We start from the raw sequence: 18995 nt of genomic DNA, 5'->3' as shown, positions 1-18995 counted from the left end.
AAGATGACTCTCAGTGTCTGTGAGTCAGGAACCTGGAAGTAGTGTGGCTGGGTGGTCCTGACTCAGTGTCTCTCAGGAAGTAATAGTCAAGATGTTGGCTGGGGCCACCTCATCTGAGGGGCTGAAGATCTATTTCCAAGCTCATACATGTGACTGGTGGCAGGAGGCATGAGGTCCTCTCACGAGGTCCCCTGCACGGGGCTGCTCTCAGGACTTGCAGGTGGCTTCCCCCAGGGTTAGAGACAGAGACTGCAGCACACACACATATGTGCACACATGTGCACACTGCCCCTGCCTGCTTGCTTTCTGTCACTGCTATGATAATATGGAAAACAAAACAAAGGACAAGAAGGACTCTACTGTTGTTGGGATTGCCCATACTCACCTGTCTCTGGCTGGCTTTTGCTCAGGCTTCCTAAGAATGGTTTTGCAGTCTTCCAACTGATAGAGGGCTCATCTGTTTGTTGTTCCTGTCCCCTGGGCGAGGAGGTAGCACAGGTTAGTATGGCCATGTGGTATCCTCTCACCTGCCAGTGAAGGAGGCAGTGAGGCCCATGTTGGGGTGCAGTGATGCCCACCTGGGATGCTGGACAGGGTGTCCAGTGTCCTTTGAGAGCAAGGGGTTTAATTCAGGCAACAGTGCTGAGAACCACCTGCTTTTCATGTCATTTGCTGCTGGTGAGATCCTTGAGGGGCATGGGTGCAGCTGGGGAAGGTTGGTTGCTTTTGTCTGCCTGATGTTTGAGGAGCAAAGAGGGGACTCTTCCCCTTTTTAAAATAATTCATTACTCTGTTGAACCATTGTTCATTATATACCACTTTAAAAGTGTGGTTTATACACATAGACACATACAAAATACATATGCATGCATACATGTATATGTGTGTGTGTGTATAAAAATTTAACAGTTTAAATTTTCAGTTAATAAACAGTTTTAACAATTTAAATTTTCAGTTAATAAACAGTTTTAACAATTTAAATTAAACAGTTTAAAAATTCGCTCTAGTATAGACCCCTGCATTCACCACCCAAGTCAATAAATGGGACAATTTCAGCAGCTCAGAAGCCACTGATCCCTCCTGACAACAACCTCTCTTCCCAGGGTGACCAGTGCTCTGACTTTGGTGACAGTCATGTTCCTGCTGGGCCTCATGGTTTAATTCCTTTGTGAGCACCTCTCAGCTGAGGCATTGACTTTTCCTGTTTTACTGCAGTCAGATGGATTGTATACAGGCCCTCTTTGGAGACCCGCCAGCTGGGTGATTCACCCTACCCTGCTTCTGGGGGTGGCGGGGCTCCTTCGTTCCCATGGCTGTTCAGTGCTCTTTGTGTGGATGGACCACATTCATCCATTCTCCTGGGAAGCATGCTGGGCTCATTCTGGCTCAGCTCCAGAGTACACTGCCCAGACTGTGTCACACACTTCACTGGCATTTACACCTCGGGGCAGAACTTCTGGGTCAAAGGGTGCTTTTACCTTGCTGAGCAGTGCCACTGTCTTTTCTAAAATGGAGCACTTTTGTGTGCCAGGCCCTGTGCTGAGTTGGAGTGGTGAAGAGGGGTGGCATTCATCAAACCATTATTTACAGAAATCTAAGCTGCAAACTGGCTTGTATGGTGGGGGATAGGCAGGCTGCTTTGAGAGGGATGAACAGGGATGGAGGGCTTCCTGAGTTTTCAGAGGGTGGTCAGAAATGCCCCATTAGTTAGGGACATAGTTGCTGAGAATGATCAATGGTCAGGAGATGTTAACTATAGAAAGCATTTCAGGTAGGAGGAAAGGGTGTACAAAGGCTTTGAGGATTCAGAGGGTGTATTAGCCAGCTCTGGCTGCTATAACAAAATACTGTAGATGGGCAGCTTAAATCATACAAGTTTATTTTCTCACAGTTCTGGAGGCTGGAAGTCCTAGATTAAAGTACGGCAGGTTGGTTTCTGGTTTGGACTTCCTTCCTGGTTTGCAGCCAGCTGCATTCTCACTGTGTTCTTGTGTGGTGGAGAGAGCGAGTGTCTCTCCCTCTTTTTATAATCCTGCCAGATCAGGCTGCCAGCCTTCTGACCTCATTTAACCTTTAGCATCTCCTTGCAGGCCCCATCTCAAATACAGCCACTCTGGGAGTTAAGACTTCAAGATACAGGTTTTAGGGAGACACAAATATTCCATCCATTACATGGGGTAAGGGGAGTTGGAGGGATTGGAGCGGGCATGCGGTGAGGGTGAGACTGTTTGGGTTATCTGTTGGGTAGCAAACCACCCTTAAATTTAGTGATTTAAAACAGTAATCATCATTTATTTACTCCGGATTTCACAGTTTGGGCAGGGCTCATGGTGATAGCCTTCTCAGCCCCATGTGCCATCAGCTCAGGCCTTGCTCACAATGGCTGACAGCTGAGAGCTCAGCTGGGCTGATGGCCAAGGGCCTCGGTCCTCCCTTGTAGCTGTGTGGGCTTCCTTCAGCACGGCGACTAGTTTCTAAGAGTCAGATGGAAAAGATGCCAGTCTTTTTTTTTTTAATATTTTATTTTTTAGAACTTATTTTTAGAGGGGAAGAGAGAGAGAAAAAGAGGGAGAGAAACATCAGTGTGTGGTTGCCTCTCACATGCACCATACTGGGGACCTGGCCCACAACCCAGGCATGTGCCCTGACTGGGAATCGAACCAGTGACCCCTTGGTTTGCAGGCTGGCACTTAATACACTGAGCCACACCAGCCAGGGCAAGCTGCCAATCTTTTAAGGTTTAGTCCCGAGTCTGGCAAAAGTGTCAATTCTGCCATTGTAGAAGTCACAGAGTTTAGGTACAGCTACTGGCCACTCACATACCAGCTCTTATCCTTTTTTAAAAATAAAAGTGATATGTATTTAAGGTTACAACATGATGTTTTTGTATAAATACACATAGTGAAATGAATTTTATGGTCAAGCATGCCATCTCCTCATTTACAATGTGTGTGTGTGTGCATCCAAGTACCTGACATCTACTCTCAGCAGATTTCCAGTGTACTGTATGATGTTGTTAACTGTTGTCACCATGCTGTATGTTAGGTCTCTAGACTTGTTCATCCTATGTAACGTTGCGCCTTCTGACCAACAGCCCAGAATTTCCCCCACCTCCTGGCCCCAGTCACCACACAGATCCTATTTTCTCTAGGCCAGGTGCTACAGTAAACCCTGCCACCTTTTAAGCTTGGCACCATTTGTAGGCTATATATCTATCTCCTTGCCCTTGAGCTGCACATTGGCCAGGTCTGTCCCCAACCAGCACAACCCCAAATAGACACAAGCTGTGCAAGTCGGGGTCAGCTGTCCCAGTGCCACCATCTGTGATTTGTTTCTTTGTGGCTAGTGCACAGGGGCCCCATGACTGGGTTTGCAGCTGAGTGTATACATTTTTTGGGAGTGAAGTCCCTGCTTTGATCTTATTCTCTGAAGAGTCTCTCACCCAGATAGGTGTCACCATAATCATGGCAATAGATCTGAGTTAAGTCTATCTCCAGAACACGGGTGTGGGAGGTGGGCAGTTTGCTCAGCCACTCAGGGTCTGCCTCAGACAAGCCACAGTTGATCACATGTCCTGTTCACCACCTGCCACAGCAGTAATGCATGTATCCAAATTCATTCTTGTTTTATTTTTTAAAACTCTGTCTTGTGGAAACTTCAAATGTACACAGAAGGAAGGAAAACAGTATAATGGCACCCCTTCCATGTATCCAACACCAACAGTTATCAGCTCTTAGCTAATTTACCTCATCTATTCCACCTTCTCCCACCTTTCATATTTTTTTCACCTTTTTTTTAATAGAATAGCACACATACTAAAAAGTGCTGGTGTCCTAAGTGTGTGGCAAGGTGAGTATTTACACTGTGAGCTCACCTAATTAAGATTCTGGTATCTAATTCTGACCTGTTGAGGGCTTCCCACACCACCAAGCAGTTCTCAGACACCTGCTGGGTGTTCCACAATTTAATCCATTTCTGACACTGTCTCCCTGGTGATAGCTCAGTCGCCACAGCTTCAGGGTTCAGTCCCACAAGGCTGCCCCCACTTCAGACACCAGTCCCAAGACCACATTACCACCTGTAACAGACTGGCACTAAATCAGAGGTTCCCACAACCTCCTCCTTGGGTTTGATTAATTTGCTAAGGCAGCTCTCAGGACTCGGGAAACCCATTTGCCCACTAGATTACTAGTTGATTACCAACGATATTACAGGATACAAACCAGCAGCCAGATGAAGAAATACACAGGACAAGGCCCCATACCCAGGAGCCTCTGTCCCTGTAGAGCCTGGGGTGCTGCAGGATGCCAAGTGGAAGTGGTCTGGCTCCCCAACGAGAAAGCTCTGAACCACATCCATCTGGGTTTTATGGAGGCTTCATTATGTAGACCTGATGGGTTAACTCAGCCATTGTTAACTGGTATGCCACAAAATTTTAGTAATTAGTTTATGTGTGCCATGAGATGAAAAAGGTTGAAAATTGCTGGATTAACTCATGGCCATTGGTGAACAAAATCTACTTTCAGCCCCTCTCCCCTTCCCTTACCCTTTTCAAGGGGTAGAACTGAAAGTTCCAACCCTCAGTTCGTTTGTTCCCCTGGCAACCAGCCCAGTCCTTAGGTGCTTTCCAAAAGTCACCTTGTCAACATAAACCCAGCTGTGGTGGAAAGGGGCTTGTTATATATGACAAGACATCCATTTCACCTTTGTGGCTGTAAGGGTTTTCAGGAACTGAAAACGAGACCATGTATTGTAACAAAAGATGTTCCCTTGCTCTTAACACTCCGGAAATTCCAAGAGTTTGCCAGTTTTGAGCTGAAATCATGGATGAAGACCAAATATATATGAGAAATATATTTTAGTCATCTGAATGATATAGATTTATGGAATATAGATTTCTTATAATTCACAAGCATACCTGAGTAACCAGTACCAAGATCAGGAGCCAGATGTTAGCAGCACCTGGAAGCCCGTGTGTCCCCTCTGTCCTGACTTCTAACAGGACAGATGGGGTCTGGTTTGCTAGCTGGTTACTAAGGCTGTGACATGAGGATGGCATAGGTGGGAGTAAGTGGAGTGGGTAGAGTTGGCAAATCTGAGTTTAAAAGGTGACTTGGCACTTATGCAGCCTGGATAACATCTGTCACTGCAATGGCAGATGTAGGAAGGGGGCACAGGATGGTCTCCTGAGATCAGCAAGGTTAGTTCCATGGCAGAAACCATTCCCTGAAATGTATGTGCTGACAGGGCCATGCAGCTAGTCTGCAAAATTACCATAAAGGCGATGTACCAAAAGACAGTTGTCTGACTGTGGGTTGTGTGTTCTTATTTGTCAAGCTCTCTGGTATAAAATCCAGTTTGGGGTGTCCAGGGATTAGATTCCCAAGTGTGTTTGCTCCTTGGCTCCTCCAGACTCTGGAAGCCCCACAAAGGCTTTAGTGATCAGCTGTGTGTAATTTAGCCCTGAAGTCCCTTTCCTTGCTTTGCAGAGTGGTAGGGCATTGCTGTGCATGCATGCCAGGTATTTTTCAATTTCTGTGAAAGTTTAAGAGTGCCTGATACAATCTAATTGTTCAGTTCCTTGACATTGAGCCTTGTTTCCTTTGTAAAGTGGTGTAATTGATTTTGGGGTACTTGAAAATTTTGGTGGCGGTGAGAATGGCACCATGTGTTAGACCAGTGGGTTCAGACCAGACCTCGGTTCAGCAAACTCAGTGCTTGAGTACTGACTAGGAAAGAATTCAGAGCCAGGACTCAAACTATAAGAGAAATTTTATTTTAGAAAGTCACAGAGGTAGAAGAAGTGACCAGTAGAAGAAATGGCCTCAGGAAACAAGTTACAGAGGCAAAGAAGAGGCCTTGGGAGCTTATGGGGGTGGGTGGGGGGGCATTTGCCTGGCTAGGGGTGGAGGAAACAGGAGTGTGTTCCTGGGACAGAGAGCATGCTGGGTCCTCCATCCTAAGAGCTTTTAAGGATGGGGATTTTAGGGGTGGTCCCAGTGGAGGATTTCAATAGAATATTCATCAGTTTTCCAGGTACAGCCTTTCAGGGCTGTGGTCTCCACTGATTGGTCGGTGCCAGGGCAGGGGATCATTAGTCAGTGCAGCTGGTCCTTTGGCAGCCATGGCATCACTTGTTTGGTTTTGTTGCTTTTCTGGGTCTGGAGCTGAAACATAACTGAGGCCTAGATGTTATCCTTAGGGAAGAAAGGTTAGGGGTCTAAACCGCATGACTAGCCATGTGAAAGGTCGGGGTCCAAACTTCAAGACCAGTGATATACTAGGAGAGGAAAGGTTGCCCTGGGGATGAGGTCTTTGTTTTCCCGGTTTTGCCTCTTGCTGGGCATCCAGGGCTTTCGGCCCTGGTGACCTTTTGTACCTGGCCCATTGTCCTTGCTTTGCTCATGTCTGTATAACTGCCTACCACAAAAATAGAGCTGGTAATGGGGAAATATACTGCAAACACCACCTGGGGCAGTGGTCCCTGACCTTTCTGGCACCAGGGACCTGTTTCATGGAAGACAACTTTTCCATGGATGGGGGAGGAGGGATGGTTTCAGGATGATTCAAGCTCATTACATTCAAGCCCACCTTTTGGTATGTGGCCCAGTTCCTAATGTTACAGAACACACACACACAGGGCCAAGGGGGGTATGATATACTATTACCGAAAGGAACCCCCACTAGGTTTGATTGTCCGCCACCTTAGGAAAGACGCCTTTTTTTCCTAATTTTATTTTAATCATTGTTCAAGTACAGTTTTCTGTCCTTTACTCCCATCCCAGCCCACCTACCCCTCCCTTCCACCTCCCTCCCATTTCCATCCCCAAAGGCATCTTTCAATGCCAGAGATTTGTGAAGAGGAAAGGAAATGTTTATTTAAAGCTATATAAACTTAAAGTAGTGACCTAATGTCTTCATTAAAATATCAAAGTCCTTTCAGATACCCACAGATGCCCACAGTGCTTCCTCCTTCCCCTGCCCTAATTTGGGGTACCGTATCTCAGGAAAAGAAGTAGATGTTCATGATTCCAGCCACGGGCACCATCAGCTCTGTTGCTTCAGGCAGGATCTCCAATTAATCCAAAGCCATGTGGCACCTTCTCATGGCCTACTGGCAAGAGTTCTTTGTACCCATTTTCCAGGCAAAGTTTCTATTGCTTTCCAGGCCACGTGGCCAAGGGAGCACCCCTAAGCCATGTGGTCTTCTTCCACCAAAGCTGCAGGGGTCCTCACTCTGGTCAAAACCACATGGTTCTTCTCGGCAAAGCTGCAGGGAGCAGGGTGGGGGGGTGTCACCACTCTGCTGAAGTCGAGTGGCGGTTCTCTGCTAAAGCCGTATGTCAATTCTCCCTCACATGGCTGTGGGAGTCCCCACTGTGGCCAAAAATGCATGCCTTTCCCTTCTATTGCCACAGCAGTGTGGTCCTCTCTCTCACATGGCTGCGGGGGGGTTCCCACTCTAGCCAAAGCTGAGTGGTTCTCCTTTCTATTGCCACAGCCGCATGGTTCTCTCCCTTAATGGCTGCCGCATGTGGGTTTAAATCCCCGCTCCAATCTTCCTCTGCAGCCCCATTTCCAACTCCTCCTACAATCGGTTACACATGCCAGCACTCCCATATCCTTCCAGCTTTACTGGGCTGCCATAGTGAGTCTGGGCAGGTATGGCCCCATGGCATGGAGCCAATCATCTCCAAGCTGTCACGCAGGTGCTGTAATCAGGGGGACCTGCCCCCCAGTTACATCTTGGGTGGAAGTTACTCCCATCCTCCTGGCTCAAAGCATGGCCACAGCTGTTTAGCATATCTATGAAACCAGTTGAAGGTTATAGATATGTTAAATGACCATGCCAGAGGTGAGCTGCAAAGCTGTGGCTGTACAAAACAGCTCTGCATGTTCCTGCTCCATGTGTCCCTTACCCCAACTCACACCTGTTGGGGGAAGGGGTGAGGACATCCTAATATTTCCTGAGCACCTTGAGTTCTGGACCCCATTCCAAATCCCTATTTGGGGCTCCCCTTTTGGCTACACCTTGTTACACTAACAGGCCTGGACCCGTACCAGTCCACAGCTTGGAGGTAGGGGCCCCTGATCTAGGGGATGTAGTGAGACCAGCAGCACAACCCTCCTTCCCTGTTTTATTCATTAAGTTTTTGCCTTGTAGAGTCCAGGCACATAGTTCTGGAGTCATAGCCCATGCCTCTGGGGTTATTCCCCAACTCTTGGAACATTCAGATCCTGGGCAAACAATTGCAGTCAAGGTGAGGGGGTGGGAAACAAACCTTAAGACTTCCAGGAGGAGGTGACTTTCAGGGTAGAAATCTGGATCAAAAGGAAGCAACATGGAACTCAGGCCTGGGCCTGAAGGTTGTCTGCCTGAGGCTGGAGAAGAGATTGGACACTGAGGTAGCTGGGTACCTCAAGATCTGCACATTTAACATCCTAGTGTGGGTTTCCAGGGGCAGAGAGTACCAGCGTTGTAAACATGTGTTCTCTCTCATTGCAGGTCTGAAAGAGAAAGCTCCCACAGCATCAGGTATGTGTCACCAGCCTCTGTTACTGCATCTGTGTCCTGGGCTTCAAAGAAAATGTTATCTGTGGAAGTGGTGTTCTTGTGTCACAAGGGAAAGAATTTCCTGAGACCTGCACAGGATGATGGGGTTCTGTAGTAATCTTTATTGATAATGTAAAATTAAGGGGATTCTCCTCCTGATTTCTCAGTGTCCCATCTTCATCCATCTTGCCATGGAAAAGGTCCAGTCTTGTCTTCAGTAGGACCAGAATAAAGGTCACTGTCCTGAGTTTCTGCTCTGTATTGAAGTCCAGTCCAGTCCAGTATCTGGCCAGCTGTGCCTGTGTTTCCACTGCAGTCTTCATCTTGGAGCCTGCATGTGGAGTCTACTTGACCATTGTCCATACAGATGCTTAGGTCACATGACTATGGAAAGAGAATATGTGAATGAATGGGGCAAGTGTGGGTTCCCAGGAGAGGGAGGGAGAGAGACAGAGAGAAAGAGAGAGAGATTCTTTGTTTTTCTGGGACTAAATTAGCTTGGTTTTGGGATGGACCAAGTGGTTTTTCAACATGACCAATCAATTTCTCAGGCTTTCATGGGCTTTTGATAGGTCCATCTTCCAACCAATTCCTTCTTTTCCCAGGCTGGACTGATGGCCTCTTTGGTCAAGCGCCTCCCCCTGTGCCATTTTGACTTCTGTTGCACCTGTGCCTGTTGTCCCCTGGTTTTACCTGGTCATCTGGTACCAGAGCAAGAATGGGAGGAGTGTTAATCCCCTTGGCTGAGCCATGCTGTGATCTCCTGGAGTGTGATGCAGCTTCCTGGTGAAGCAACATGCTCATGCTCCCCACTGTATTAAACTCCATGTTTAATTCTCTTTGCTCCCCTTTCCATTATTAAAACCTAGCTAAATGCTGACAGTAACACAACCATGTGCTTTGATTTCTGACAGGTTCTTGCCAGCTTGGTGATTGTTCCTTTCTATTGGAGTGGGTTGTGGCCTGGGTTCCTAGGCTGTGACCCATCCAGGATCAGAAGGGTTTTTTTTTTAGCTCAGATAGCTTCTGGGGCCAGACAGGGCAGGATGGGGGCAAGTCTTTTGGATGTTTGGTGGAAATACAGGCTTCCAGCCAGGTCCGTCCCTTGAATGGTGCTGGGAGATGTGTGTGGGGTGAATGAATCCATGGAGTGTCAAGGTTTCAGCCCTGAAGAGAGTTTGAGTGCCATGCCCCACCCCTTCACCCACACTCTCACCTCAGCATTCTGTGTGGTAGGTTGTCAGAAAAGTGTGTTTGTAAGAGGGGCAATGTTGGAACTCAGCCCTGAAGAAGGTGAATGATTCTCCTCATAGGAGAAGTGTGGGAAAGACATATCAGTGGGGAGAACCATGTGTGCTTGGACCTGTGTGGCTTTGGAACACTGAGAGGCTGGTATGCAAAGATGAACATATGTTTGCGGCTCAGGCCAAATAGTTTCAGCAGAACTCATGCAGATGAGGAGCTGGGCAAAGGAAAAAAAAAAGCTAGTGTAGGTTCAAGCAGAGAAGGCTGAATTTAAGTTCTAGTCTACTTCCCGGTGTGGATTTTTGGTGGGAACTGGTAAAACCATCACTAGAACTTTAAGATGCTCTTGTCAGGGCTTGACCACACACCTCTGTCCTGTGCTGGACTTTGCGTTTCAACCCCAGGGAGCTGTCTCCATGGGTGTCAAGCCACAGTCACACATCTCATCCTGTGCCCATGAGCATGGGCACAGGGGCACACCATTCAGATCTGACTCCTGGAGGGACCCACACCCCCTCTCCATGCTTCAGCCTCTGGACAGTTGCAAAATTTGCTTTTCAGGGAAGTGTCCATGAGGTCTCAAGTGCTCTCCATGGCATCTCTCTTGCAAGTGCACTGGAGGCAGTATTCTACATTCACGTCCTACAGTGACCCTCTGCTTCTAACCCCAAGGATCCCTGTTGCCTATCCTGCTGTTGCTGCAGCTCATTGAGATCCCTCTACCTGGCACCTCTTACCTGTACAGCCCAGTCCTGTTCCATACCCCTGGGCACCTGCTGCTCCCACCAAACAATGCTGCTGGCCCTTCTAAAGGCATCTTTTGATTCCCCGCCTACCTCTGGCTTATGTGACTGCAGTTTCCCTGCCCCCTCCACTTAGCAAACTCAGCCTTTCTCAGAACCCACCTGAAGTTTGAAGGGGCTACAGCTGAGGTGCTGTTCCTCCTGCTTGCACTCTGCCCTTTAGTGCTTGCTTTTGATATCCAAGTTTATTGTGCTTTGTGTCTTAGTGACTTGAGCACTTATTTCCCTGGGGTGGAGAAAGTTACTCAGGATGAGGTGCCTGGGTCTCCGTCTACAGGTGGGACAGCACCAGCTAGGCACAGAGCAGACACCAACAGACCTTAGGGGAACGAATTCACCTTGATATAGTCAGGAGGCCCAGGCACGATGCTTTGCACAGAACAAACACAAATTAATGTTTGTTTACATGGATTCAGGACTCATAAATATTTTCAGGGCATAAATGAAAAGGAAAGAAAAAAGTGGACCATCCAGCTGCTCAGTGGAGAAACCAAACCCCTTCATCCCCTCCTTCTACAACAAAACCTCACCAAAAATAGTGGCCAGAGGGGCTGCATTTGGTGACTCAGAAAGACTGGATTTCAATAGCCTGACTAAATAAGGTATAATGGATGCCAAGAATTGATGATCTTTGCTAAATGTTATGGAAATGAACCCTGAGAGACCCTCCTGTACCCACCCTACCTGGATCCCTGTTGGGTGAGGGGATTTTTCTCTAGACCCAAATAATCCCAGCTGCCACCTTTCTAACTGGCCATTTCAGCTTCCCAGACACCTGGGAACTGTTTTGGCCAGGAGAAGCCTGTTAGAGAGTTTGTGTGTGCTGTTTCCCCCCAGATGAAACATTTGCAGTATCATAAGTATTCATTTTCCACAAATAAAATGACTCATTTTTACCATTTTGCCAAAATAGGACTTTGCTCCTTGTTCCCCAGAAGTATGTGTCTGCTTTCCACAGGGAGGCTCTGGAAGCCTCCAAGTTTGAATTGTCTAATGGTTTATTTAGGGGACGACCACAGGAAGAGAAGAGGTTTGCAGAGTTTGGAGTTTGAAAAAAGTGAAGACCTGTGTGAAGAGGGCCCAGAAAGAGTGCTGATATAGCACTCGAGATGCAAGGACTTTCTGCAGGGTAAAAGCATTATAATTTTTTTTCCTGGCTTTTATCAACCCCTTGAAAGGGACTCAGGTACATTCACTAATAGGAATAGGTACCATTTAATGAGCCTTCATTATGGATTGAGGCCTCAGTTCATCTGCATAACCAACTCTACCCCTTCAAGAGAGTTATTATGAGCCCCCTTTATTCAGCTCTGGGAAACTGAGTCCGAGAAATACAAACAGCTTCCCTAGAATAACACAACTGTTAAATACAGAGTTGGGACGTAGCACACAAGCCTTTCCAAGTCAAAATCTTCTGTGTTGAAATTAGACAGGGTCCGGCACAAAAAACACCCCTTTTTATTACAAAATCTTTTATTATAAGATCATAAGCATGCAATTCTGTGACATAACAATATCACACTCAAGCACACCATATGACATTTTAGGTAAAATGTTCAAATTGCTGTCCATCTTGTGCAAGACATTTACGTACCCTACCAACCATATTCAAGCAAGACTTACTTCTGCCAGACCCTGTAGATTTCCAGACCCCATTTTTATATCTGACTTCATAGGTCCAGGGTAGGACCCAGGGGCCTTAATTTTAAACAACGTTCTGCCTGATTCTAATAGGCAGCCTGAATATACAGCTGCTGCAGGCAGGCCTGTGTCGACTATGCTCATTTCACAAGTGTGAGTTGATTGACTCTCAGAAAAACAGCGAATGAAGTGGTTTCCCATTTGTCACCTCCCCCATGTGAGCTTCTAAAATATTGACTGGCATTTTTCCAAAGGCATCAGCAAATGGCTTAGGCTGGGAGCAGCCCATAAAACCCCAGAATTATCAATTTGGGGTACATGGGAGCTACTTCTGGAGAAGTTGTACTGTTACAAATGTCTCAATTGGAACCAAGATGTGTAAGTGAAATAATTAGTCAAAATTAATCCTTTTTCCGGTGAACATCTCCTCTCATTCTGCACCAAGGCAGGATAGCCTTTGTAATTAATTTGGCCTTTTCCCCAAAACCTAAAGTGAGAATGTACAATTTATTTTGTGCCCAAGAAAGTATAAAAATTGCCAAAGGTGGCAGACGAAGCTGGAACTGTTGTTTGCTATGCCAGATAGACAGCTGAACTCTCTTCCCTGAAGACAGAATGGGAGCTGGCTTCAAATCAGAGAGATGGGCTGGGAGTCTTCTCCTATGGCCATGTCTGGAGTTACTGGACTAAGGGCTGAGTGAGCAGACATTTCTTAGCACTGTGGAATGGGGTCACACCATTCTGAATTCAAATCCTTTCTCCTTGACTTGTCCTCTGTGTCACAATGGACCACTGAACTCTCTAATCCTCATATGTCACACTCATTCAACAGTCTTTATTAACATGTACTATATGCATGTTTTGGGACTAATCACTAAGGGCATGATGACCAATAAGATACAGTGAAAATGGGAGCAAAGATCTCAGCCCCTCATACCCAATGACCTATTAAAGGAGGCTGTAGATGGGATAGTGTGTGACATGTAATAGCATTCAATTAATGCCCACTTCCTTCTCTTTTCCTTTCTTATCCTTTCACCACAATCTGGAGACTCACCTCCTTGGAATCTTGAGCTAGGGTCAGAGACAAACTCATGTTTGAGCAGGAAGTGATAGCCCCAACTTGGAGAATACTATGTTTCCACTCTTCCATTCTCCCTTCTCCCCTAGGATTCTGTGTAAAATTTCGTGGGCTTTCTCTTCTTTTAGAGCCTGCCTTTTGCTTTTCTATCTCTTTGGCTCTCTGTACCACATCCTGAGCAATTTCTGCACAGTCATCTTTCAGTTCACTGATACTTCTTTCAGCTGTGTCCAGTCTGCTGTGTGGCTCATCCATTATGGGCTGAGGTTCTTGGATGGGGTCCATATGCGACCAGACTGATTCTGGAGGCACCACTGCTCCTGTTTTTAAACAGGAAGTAGAAACATCTTATGGAAGCCAGGTTGATGTCACTGGGCAAGAAAGAACCCATCTGTATGGATATTTTAGAAAAATCCTTGGTGACTTGGCCAGAGATATTTGGGGTTATTGGGGCAATACTAGCCTCATAGAATGAGTTAGGAAGTATCCTTTCTGCTGCATTTTTTGAGAGAATTTGAGGATTGCTTTTAGTTCTTCTTTAAATGTTTGGTAGAATTCACCAGTAAAGCTACAGGTGCAGAGCTTGCTTATTTATTTATTTATTTATTTATTTATTTATTTATTTATTTATTTTTGTCAAGAGGGTTTTGATTACCGATGTAATCTTCTTATTAGTTATGAGTCTCTTGAATTTTCTTTTTCTTTGTGGTTAGTTTTGATAGGTTTTGTATTTCTAGAAATTTGTCCATTTTATCTAGTTTCCCCATTTTGTAGAGTATAATTAATTATTCATAGCTCTCTTTCATAATTCTTTTATTCTATATAGTTAGTAGTAATGTCGCACTTTCATTTCTTTTTTTAAATATCTTTTCATTTTTAAATTTCTTTTTTTCATTTCTTGGTTTTTATTGATGTTTGAATACAGTTGTCTCCATTTTCCCAGCACCACTTTTCCTACCCTTCTCTCCCCCACCACCCACCCTCAATTCTACCCCCCTTTGGCTTTGTCCATGGGTCCCTTATTCATGTTCACTTACAAATATTTCCCTTCTTTCCCATGATAGTTCACTCTCCCCTCCTCTCTGGTTACTGTCAGTTTGTTGTTAATTTCAGTGTCTCTGGTTATACTTTGCTTGCTTGTTTCTTTTGTTAATTATGTTCCACTTATAGGTGAGATCACATGACATTTGTCCTTCACTGCCTGGTGAAGCACAAATTTCACTTAACAGAATGCTCTCCAGATCCATCCATGCTGTCGCAAAGGGTAGGAGCTCCCTCTTTCTTTCTGCTGCGTAGTATTCCATCGTGTAAATGTACCTCAGTTTATTGATCCACTAATTTACTGATGTGCACTTAGGTTGCTTCCACCACATGGTTATTGTCAATTGTGCTGCTATGAACATTGGAGTGCATAGGTTCTTTTGGATTGTTGTTTCAGGGTTCTTAAGACAGAATTCCAGCAGTGAAATTGCCAGGTCAAAAGGCAGTTCCATTTTTAGTTTTCTGAGGAAATTCCATACTATTTTCCATAGTGGTTGCACCAGTCTGCAATCTCACCAACAGTGCATTAGGGTTCCCTTTTCTCCACAACCTCTCCAACACTGGTTGTTTGTTGCTTTGTTTATGATGGCCATTCTGAACGTTGTGAAGTGGCATCTCACTGTGGTTTTAATTTGCATCTGATGGCTAGTGATGCTGAGCATCTTTTCATATGTCTCTGGGCCCTCTGTATGTCCTCCTTGGAGAAGTGTCTGTTCAAGTCCTGTGCCCATTTTTTAATTGGATTGTTTGTCTTCCAGGTGTGGAGTTGTGTGAGTTCTTTCTGTATTTTGAAGATCAAATCTTTGTCTGAAGTATCATTGGCAAATATGTTTTCCCATATAGTTGGTTCTCTTTTCATTTTAAGACTGTTTTCTTTAGCCATGCAGAAGTTTTTTAATTTGATAAGGTCTCATTTGTGTATTCTTTCCTTTATGTCTCTTCCTCTAGGGGACATATCAGTGAAAATATTTCTGTGTGGAATATCTGAGGTTTTCCTGTCTGTGTTCCCCTGAAAAACTTTTATGGTGTCACAACTTATATTTAAGTCTTTTATCCACCTTGAATTTATTTTTGTGTATGATGTAAGTTGGTGGTCAAGTTTCATTTTTCTACATGTAGCTATCCAGCTCTCCCAACAACTTTGTTGAAGAGGCTATTTTTGTTCCATCTTATGCTCCTACCCCCTTTGTAAAATATTAATTGGCCATACAGACTTGGGTTTATTTCTGGGCTCTCTGTTCTGTTCCATTGGTCTATGTTTCTGTTCTTATGCCAGTACCAGGCTTTTTTTTTTTTTTTATTACAGTGGCCTTTTAATACAATTTGATATCAGGTATTGTGATTCCTCCTATTTTGTTTTTATTTCTCAAAATTGCCTCAGCTATTTGGGATCATTTATGTTTTTACATAAATTTTTGAAATGTTTGTCCTCTATATGTGAAATATACCATTGGTACTTTAATAGGTATTATGTTGAATCTATAAATTGCTTTGGGTAGTATGGACGTTTTGATGATGTTAATTCTTCTGATCCATGAACACAGTATATGTTTCCATTTATTTATGTCTTTCTTAAATGCTTTCTTCAGTGTTATATAGTTTTTGGAGTATAGATCTTTTACTTACTTGGTTAGGTTAATTCCTAGGTATTTTATTTTTCTTGTTGCTATATCAAATGGGATTTCTTTCCTGATTTCTGTTTCTGAGATTTCCTTGTTAGTGTACAAAAATGCCTTTGATTTCTGAATATTGACTTTGTATCCCTCTGCTTTGCCAAATTCATTTATTAGGTCAACCAGTTTTTTGTGGAGCCTATAGGATTTTCTGTGTATACTATCATGTCATCTGCAAACAATGACAGTTTTATTTCTTCTTTTCCAATTTGGATGCCTTTTATTTCCTTTTCTTGTTTGATTGCTGTGTCTAGGACTTCCAGTACTATGTTGAATAGAAATGGTGAAAGTGGACAATCTTGTCTTGTTCCTGATCTTAGTGGGAAAGCTCTAAGTTCTTGTCCATTGAGCATGATGTTGGCTGTAGGTCTCTCATATACGGCCTTTATTATGTTGAAGAATGCTCCCTCTATTCCCACTTTGCTGAGTGTTTTTATTATACGTGGGTGCTGTACCTTATCAAATGCTTTTTTCGCATCTATTGATCATGTGATTTTTGTGTTTTCTTTTGTTTATGTGATATCTTACATTTATTGATTTGCAGCTATTGTACCATCCTTGCATTCTGGAATGAATCTCACTTAATCATGGTGTGTGAACTTTTTAATGTATTGCTGGATGTGGTTTGCCAATATTTTGTTGAGGAGTTTAGCATCTATGTTCATCAGCAGTATTGGCCTGAAGTTTTCTTTCTTTTTATGTCTTTATCTGGTTTTGGTATTAGGATGATTTTGGCTTCATAAAAAGAGTTTGGGAGTCTTCCATCTTCTTGAATTTTTTGAAATAATCTGTGGAGGATGGGGGTTAGCTCTCCCTTAAATGCTTTGTAAAACTCTCCTGTAAAACCATCTGGTCCAGGGCTCTCGTGTGTTGCCAGTTTTTTGATTACTGCTTCAATTTCTTTTGTTGTTATTGGTCTGTTCAGGCTTTCTGCTTCTTCATTGAGTTTTGGAAGATTATATTTTTCTAGAAATTTATCCATTTTACCTAGGTTTTCAAATGTCTTGGCATCTAGTTCTTTGTAGTAATTTCTAACCATCATTTGTATTTCTGTGGTATCAGTTGTAATCTCTCCTCTTTCATTTCTGATTGTGTTTAGTTTGGTCTTCTTTTTTCCATGATGTTTCTGCTTAAAGGATTTTCAATTTTCTTTATCTTTTTGAAGAAACAGCTTCTGGATTCATTGATCCTTAGAATTTTCCTTTTAATCTCTATGTCACTTAATTCTGCTCTGATCTTGGTTATTTCCTTCCTTCTACTTGCTCTAGGCTGTCTTTGTTTCTGTTCCTCAAGTTCTTATAGATGTAGGGTTAGGTTGTTTATTCAAAATGTTTCTATCTTTTTGAGGTAGGCCTATATCGCTACAAATTTCCCTCTCAGGACTGCCTTGGCTGTGTCCCATAAGTTTTGGGTTGTTGTGAGTCCATTTTCAGTTCTTTCCAGCAACTTTTTGATTTCCTCCCTAATCTTGTTTTTTACCCATTTTTGTTTAATAGCCTGCTATTCAATCTCCAAGAGTTTGAGTGTTTTTGAGGTTGGTTTCTAGTTTCAGTCCCTTGTGGTCAGAGAAAATGCTTGATATGATTTCAATGTTCTTGAATTTGTTGAGGCTTGTTTTGTGGCCTGTCAAATGGTCTATCTTTGAAAATGATCCTTGTACATTTGAAAAGAATGTGTATTTTGCTTCTTTGGGTTGAAAGGCTCTGTGTATATCAGTTAAGTACATTTGATCTAGGGCATTGTTCAATGCTGCAATATCTTTGTTGATATTTTGTTTGGAAGATCTATCTATTTTTGACAGTGGGATGTTGAAATCCCCTACTATAATTGTGTTAGTGTCAATATCTTTCTTGAAGTCCTCGAAAAGTTTCTTTATGTATTTGGGTGCTTCTATGTTGGGTGCATATATATTTACAATATTTATGTCTTCTGGATGGATTCTTTCCTCAAGTATCATGAAGTGACCTTCTGGGTCTCTTTTTATGGCCCTTTTTTTGAAGTCTATTTTGTCTGATATGAGTATTACTACCCCCGCTCCCTTTTCCTGTCCATTTGCTTGTAATATTTGTTTCCAGCCCTTCACTTTCAGTCTGTGTAGGTCTTTTGTTCTGAGGTGAGTGTCTTTTAGGCAGTATATGTGGGGGTCATGATTTCTTATCCATTCAGCTATTCTATGTCTTTAAGTTGAGCATTTAATCTGTTTATGTTTAATGTCATTATTGATAGGTATTTATTGATTACCATGTTTTCATACCTGTGTTCCTGTCTCTTTCACTGTTTTTCTTTCTTTTGTTAAAGCTGACCCTTTAGCATCTCTTGCAGAGCCGGTATGGTGGAGGTGTATTTTTTGAGGCTTCTTTTTTTTCTGGGAAACTCCTTATTTGGCCTTCCATTTTAATTGAGAGCCTTGCTGGATAGAGTAGTCTCAGTTGAAGGCCCTTGGTTTTCATTACTTGGAATATTTCTTGCCATTCCTATTTGGCTTAGAGTGTTTCCATTGAGAAGTCAGCTAGTAGTCCAGTCGGGACTCACTTGTATGTTACTTTCTGTTTCTCCCTTGCTGCCTTTAAGATTCTCTTTTTGTCTTTAAATTTTTCCATTTTAATTATCATGTGTCTTGAAGTGGGCCTCTTTGGGGTCCTCTTGATTGGGACTCTGTGTTTCTTGGGTTTGTGTAAGTTTTTCTTTCATCAAATTAGGGAAGTTTTCCATCATTACTTTTTCAAACAGGTTTTCTATCCCTTGCTCTTCTTCTCTTTCTGGTATCCCTATTACACGGATATTATTATGTTTCATGTTGTCTTGCAGCTCCTTTACCACCTGTTCTTTCTTTCTGAATCTCTTTTTTTTTCTTGCTCCTTCTGGTGTTTTTTTCTACCTTGTCCTCCAGCTTGCTGATTTGATCCTCTGCTTCATCCAGCCTCCTTGTAATTCCTTGTAGTATTTTTTTTATTTCT

At 43.6% G+C, this 18995-nt stretch overlaps 1 protein-coding gene across 2 annotated transcripts in view; it reads left to right on the top strand.

The window, feature by feature from the left end:
• LOC123826722 (IQ motif and SEC7 domain-containing protein 3-like) overlaps nt 1-11726 on the top strand; it is a 115224-nt gene extending 103498 nt beyond the window's left edge. Inside the window, exons 2-3 of one of the 2 annotated variants that reach the window (XM_045850727.1) lie at nt 8507-8536; nt 11609-11726. In XM_045850727.1, coding sequence (XP_045706683.1) covers nt 8507-8536; nt 11609-11654 — 76 coding nt within the window. In that variant the 3' untranslated portion in view covers nt 11655-11726. Of the gene's footprint in view, nt 1-8506; nt 8537-9159; nt 9244-11608 lie in introns of those variants that run through there. The other variant, XM_045850728.1, reaches the window with a different exon arrangement.
• The last annotated feature ends 7269 nt before the right edge of the window (nt 11727-18995 follow it).

This window comes from Phyllostomus hastatus, unplaced genomic scaffold (assembly GCF_019186645.2).
Source record: "Phyllostomus hastatus isolate PE091 unplaced genomic scaffold, TTU_PhHast_1.1 phas_contig_86, whole genome shotgun sequence".
Taxonomy (NCBI): domain Eukaryota; kingdom Metazoa; phylum Chordata; class Mammalia; order Chiroptera; family Phyllostomidae; genus Phyllostomus; species Phyllostomus hastatus.
Note: the sequence above shows the minus strand (reverse complement) of the source record. Positions and strands in the feature narration are given on the sequence as shown.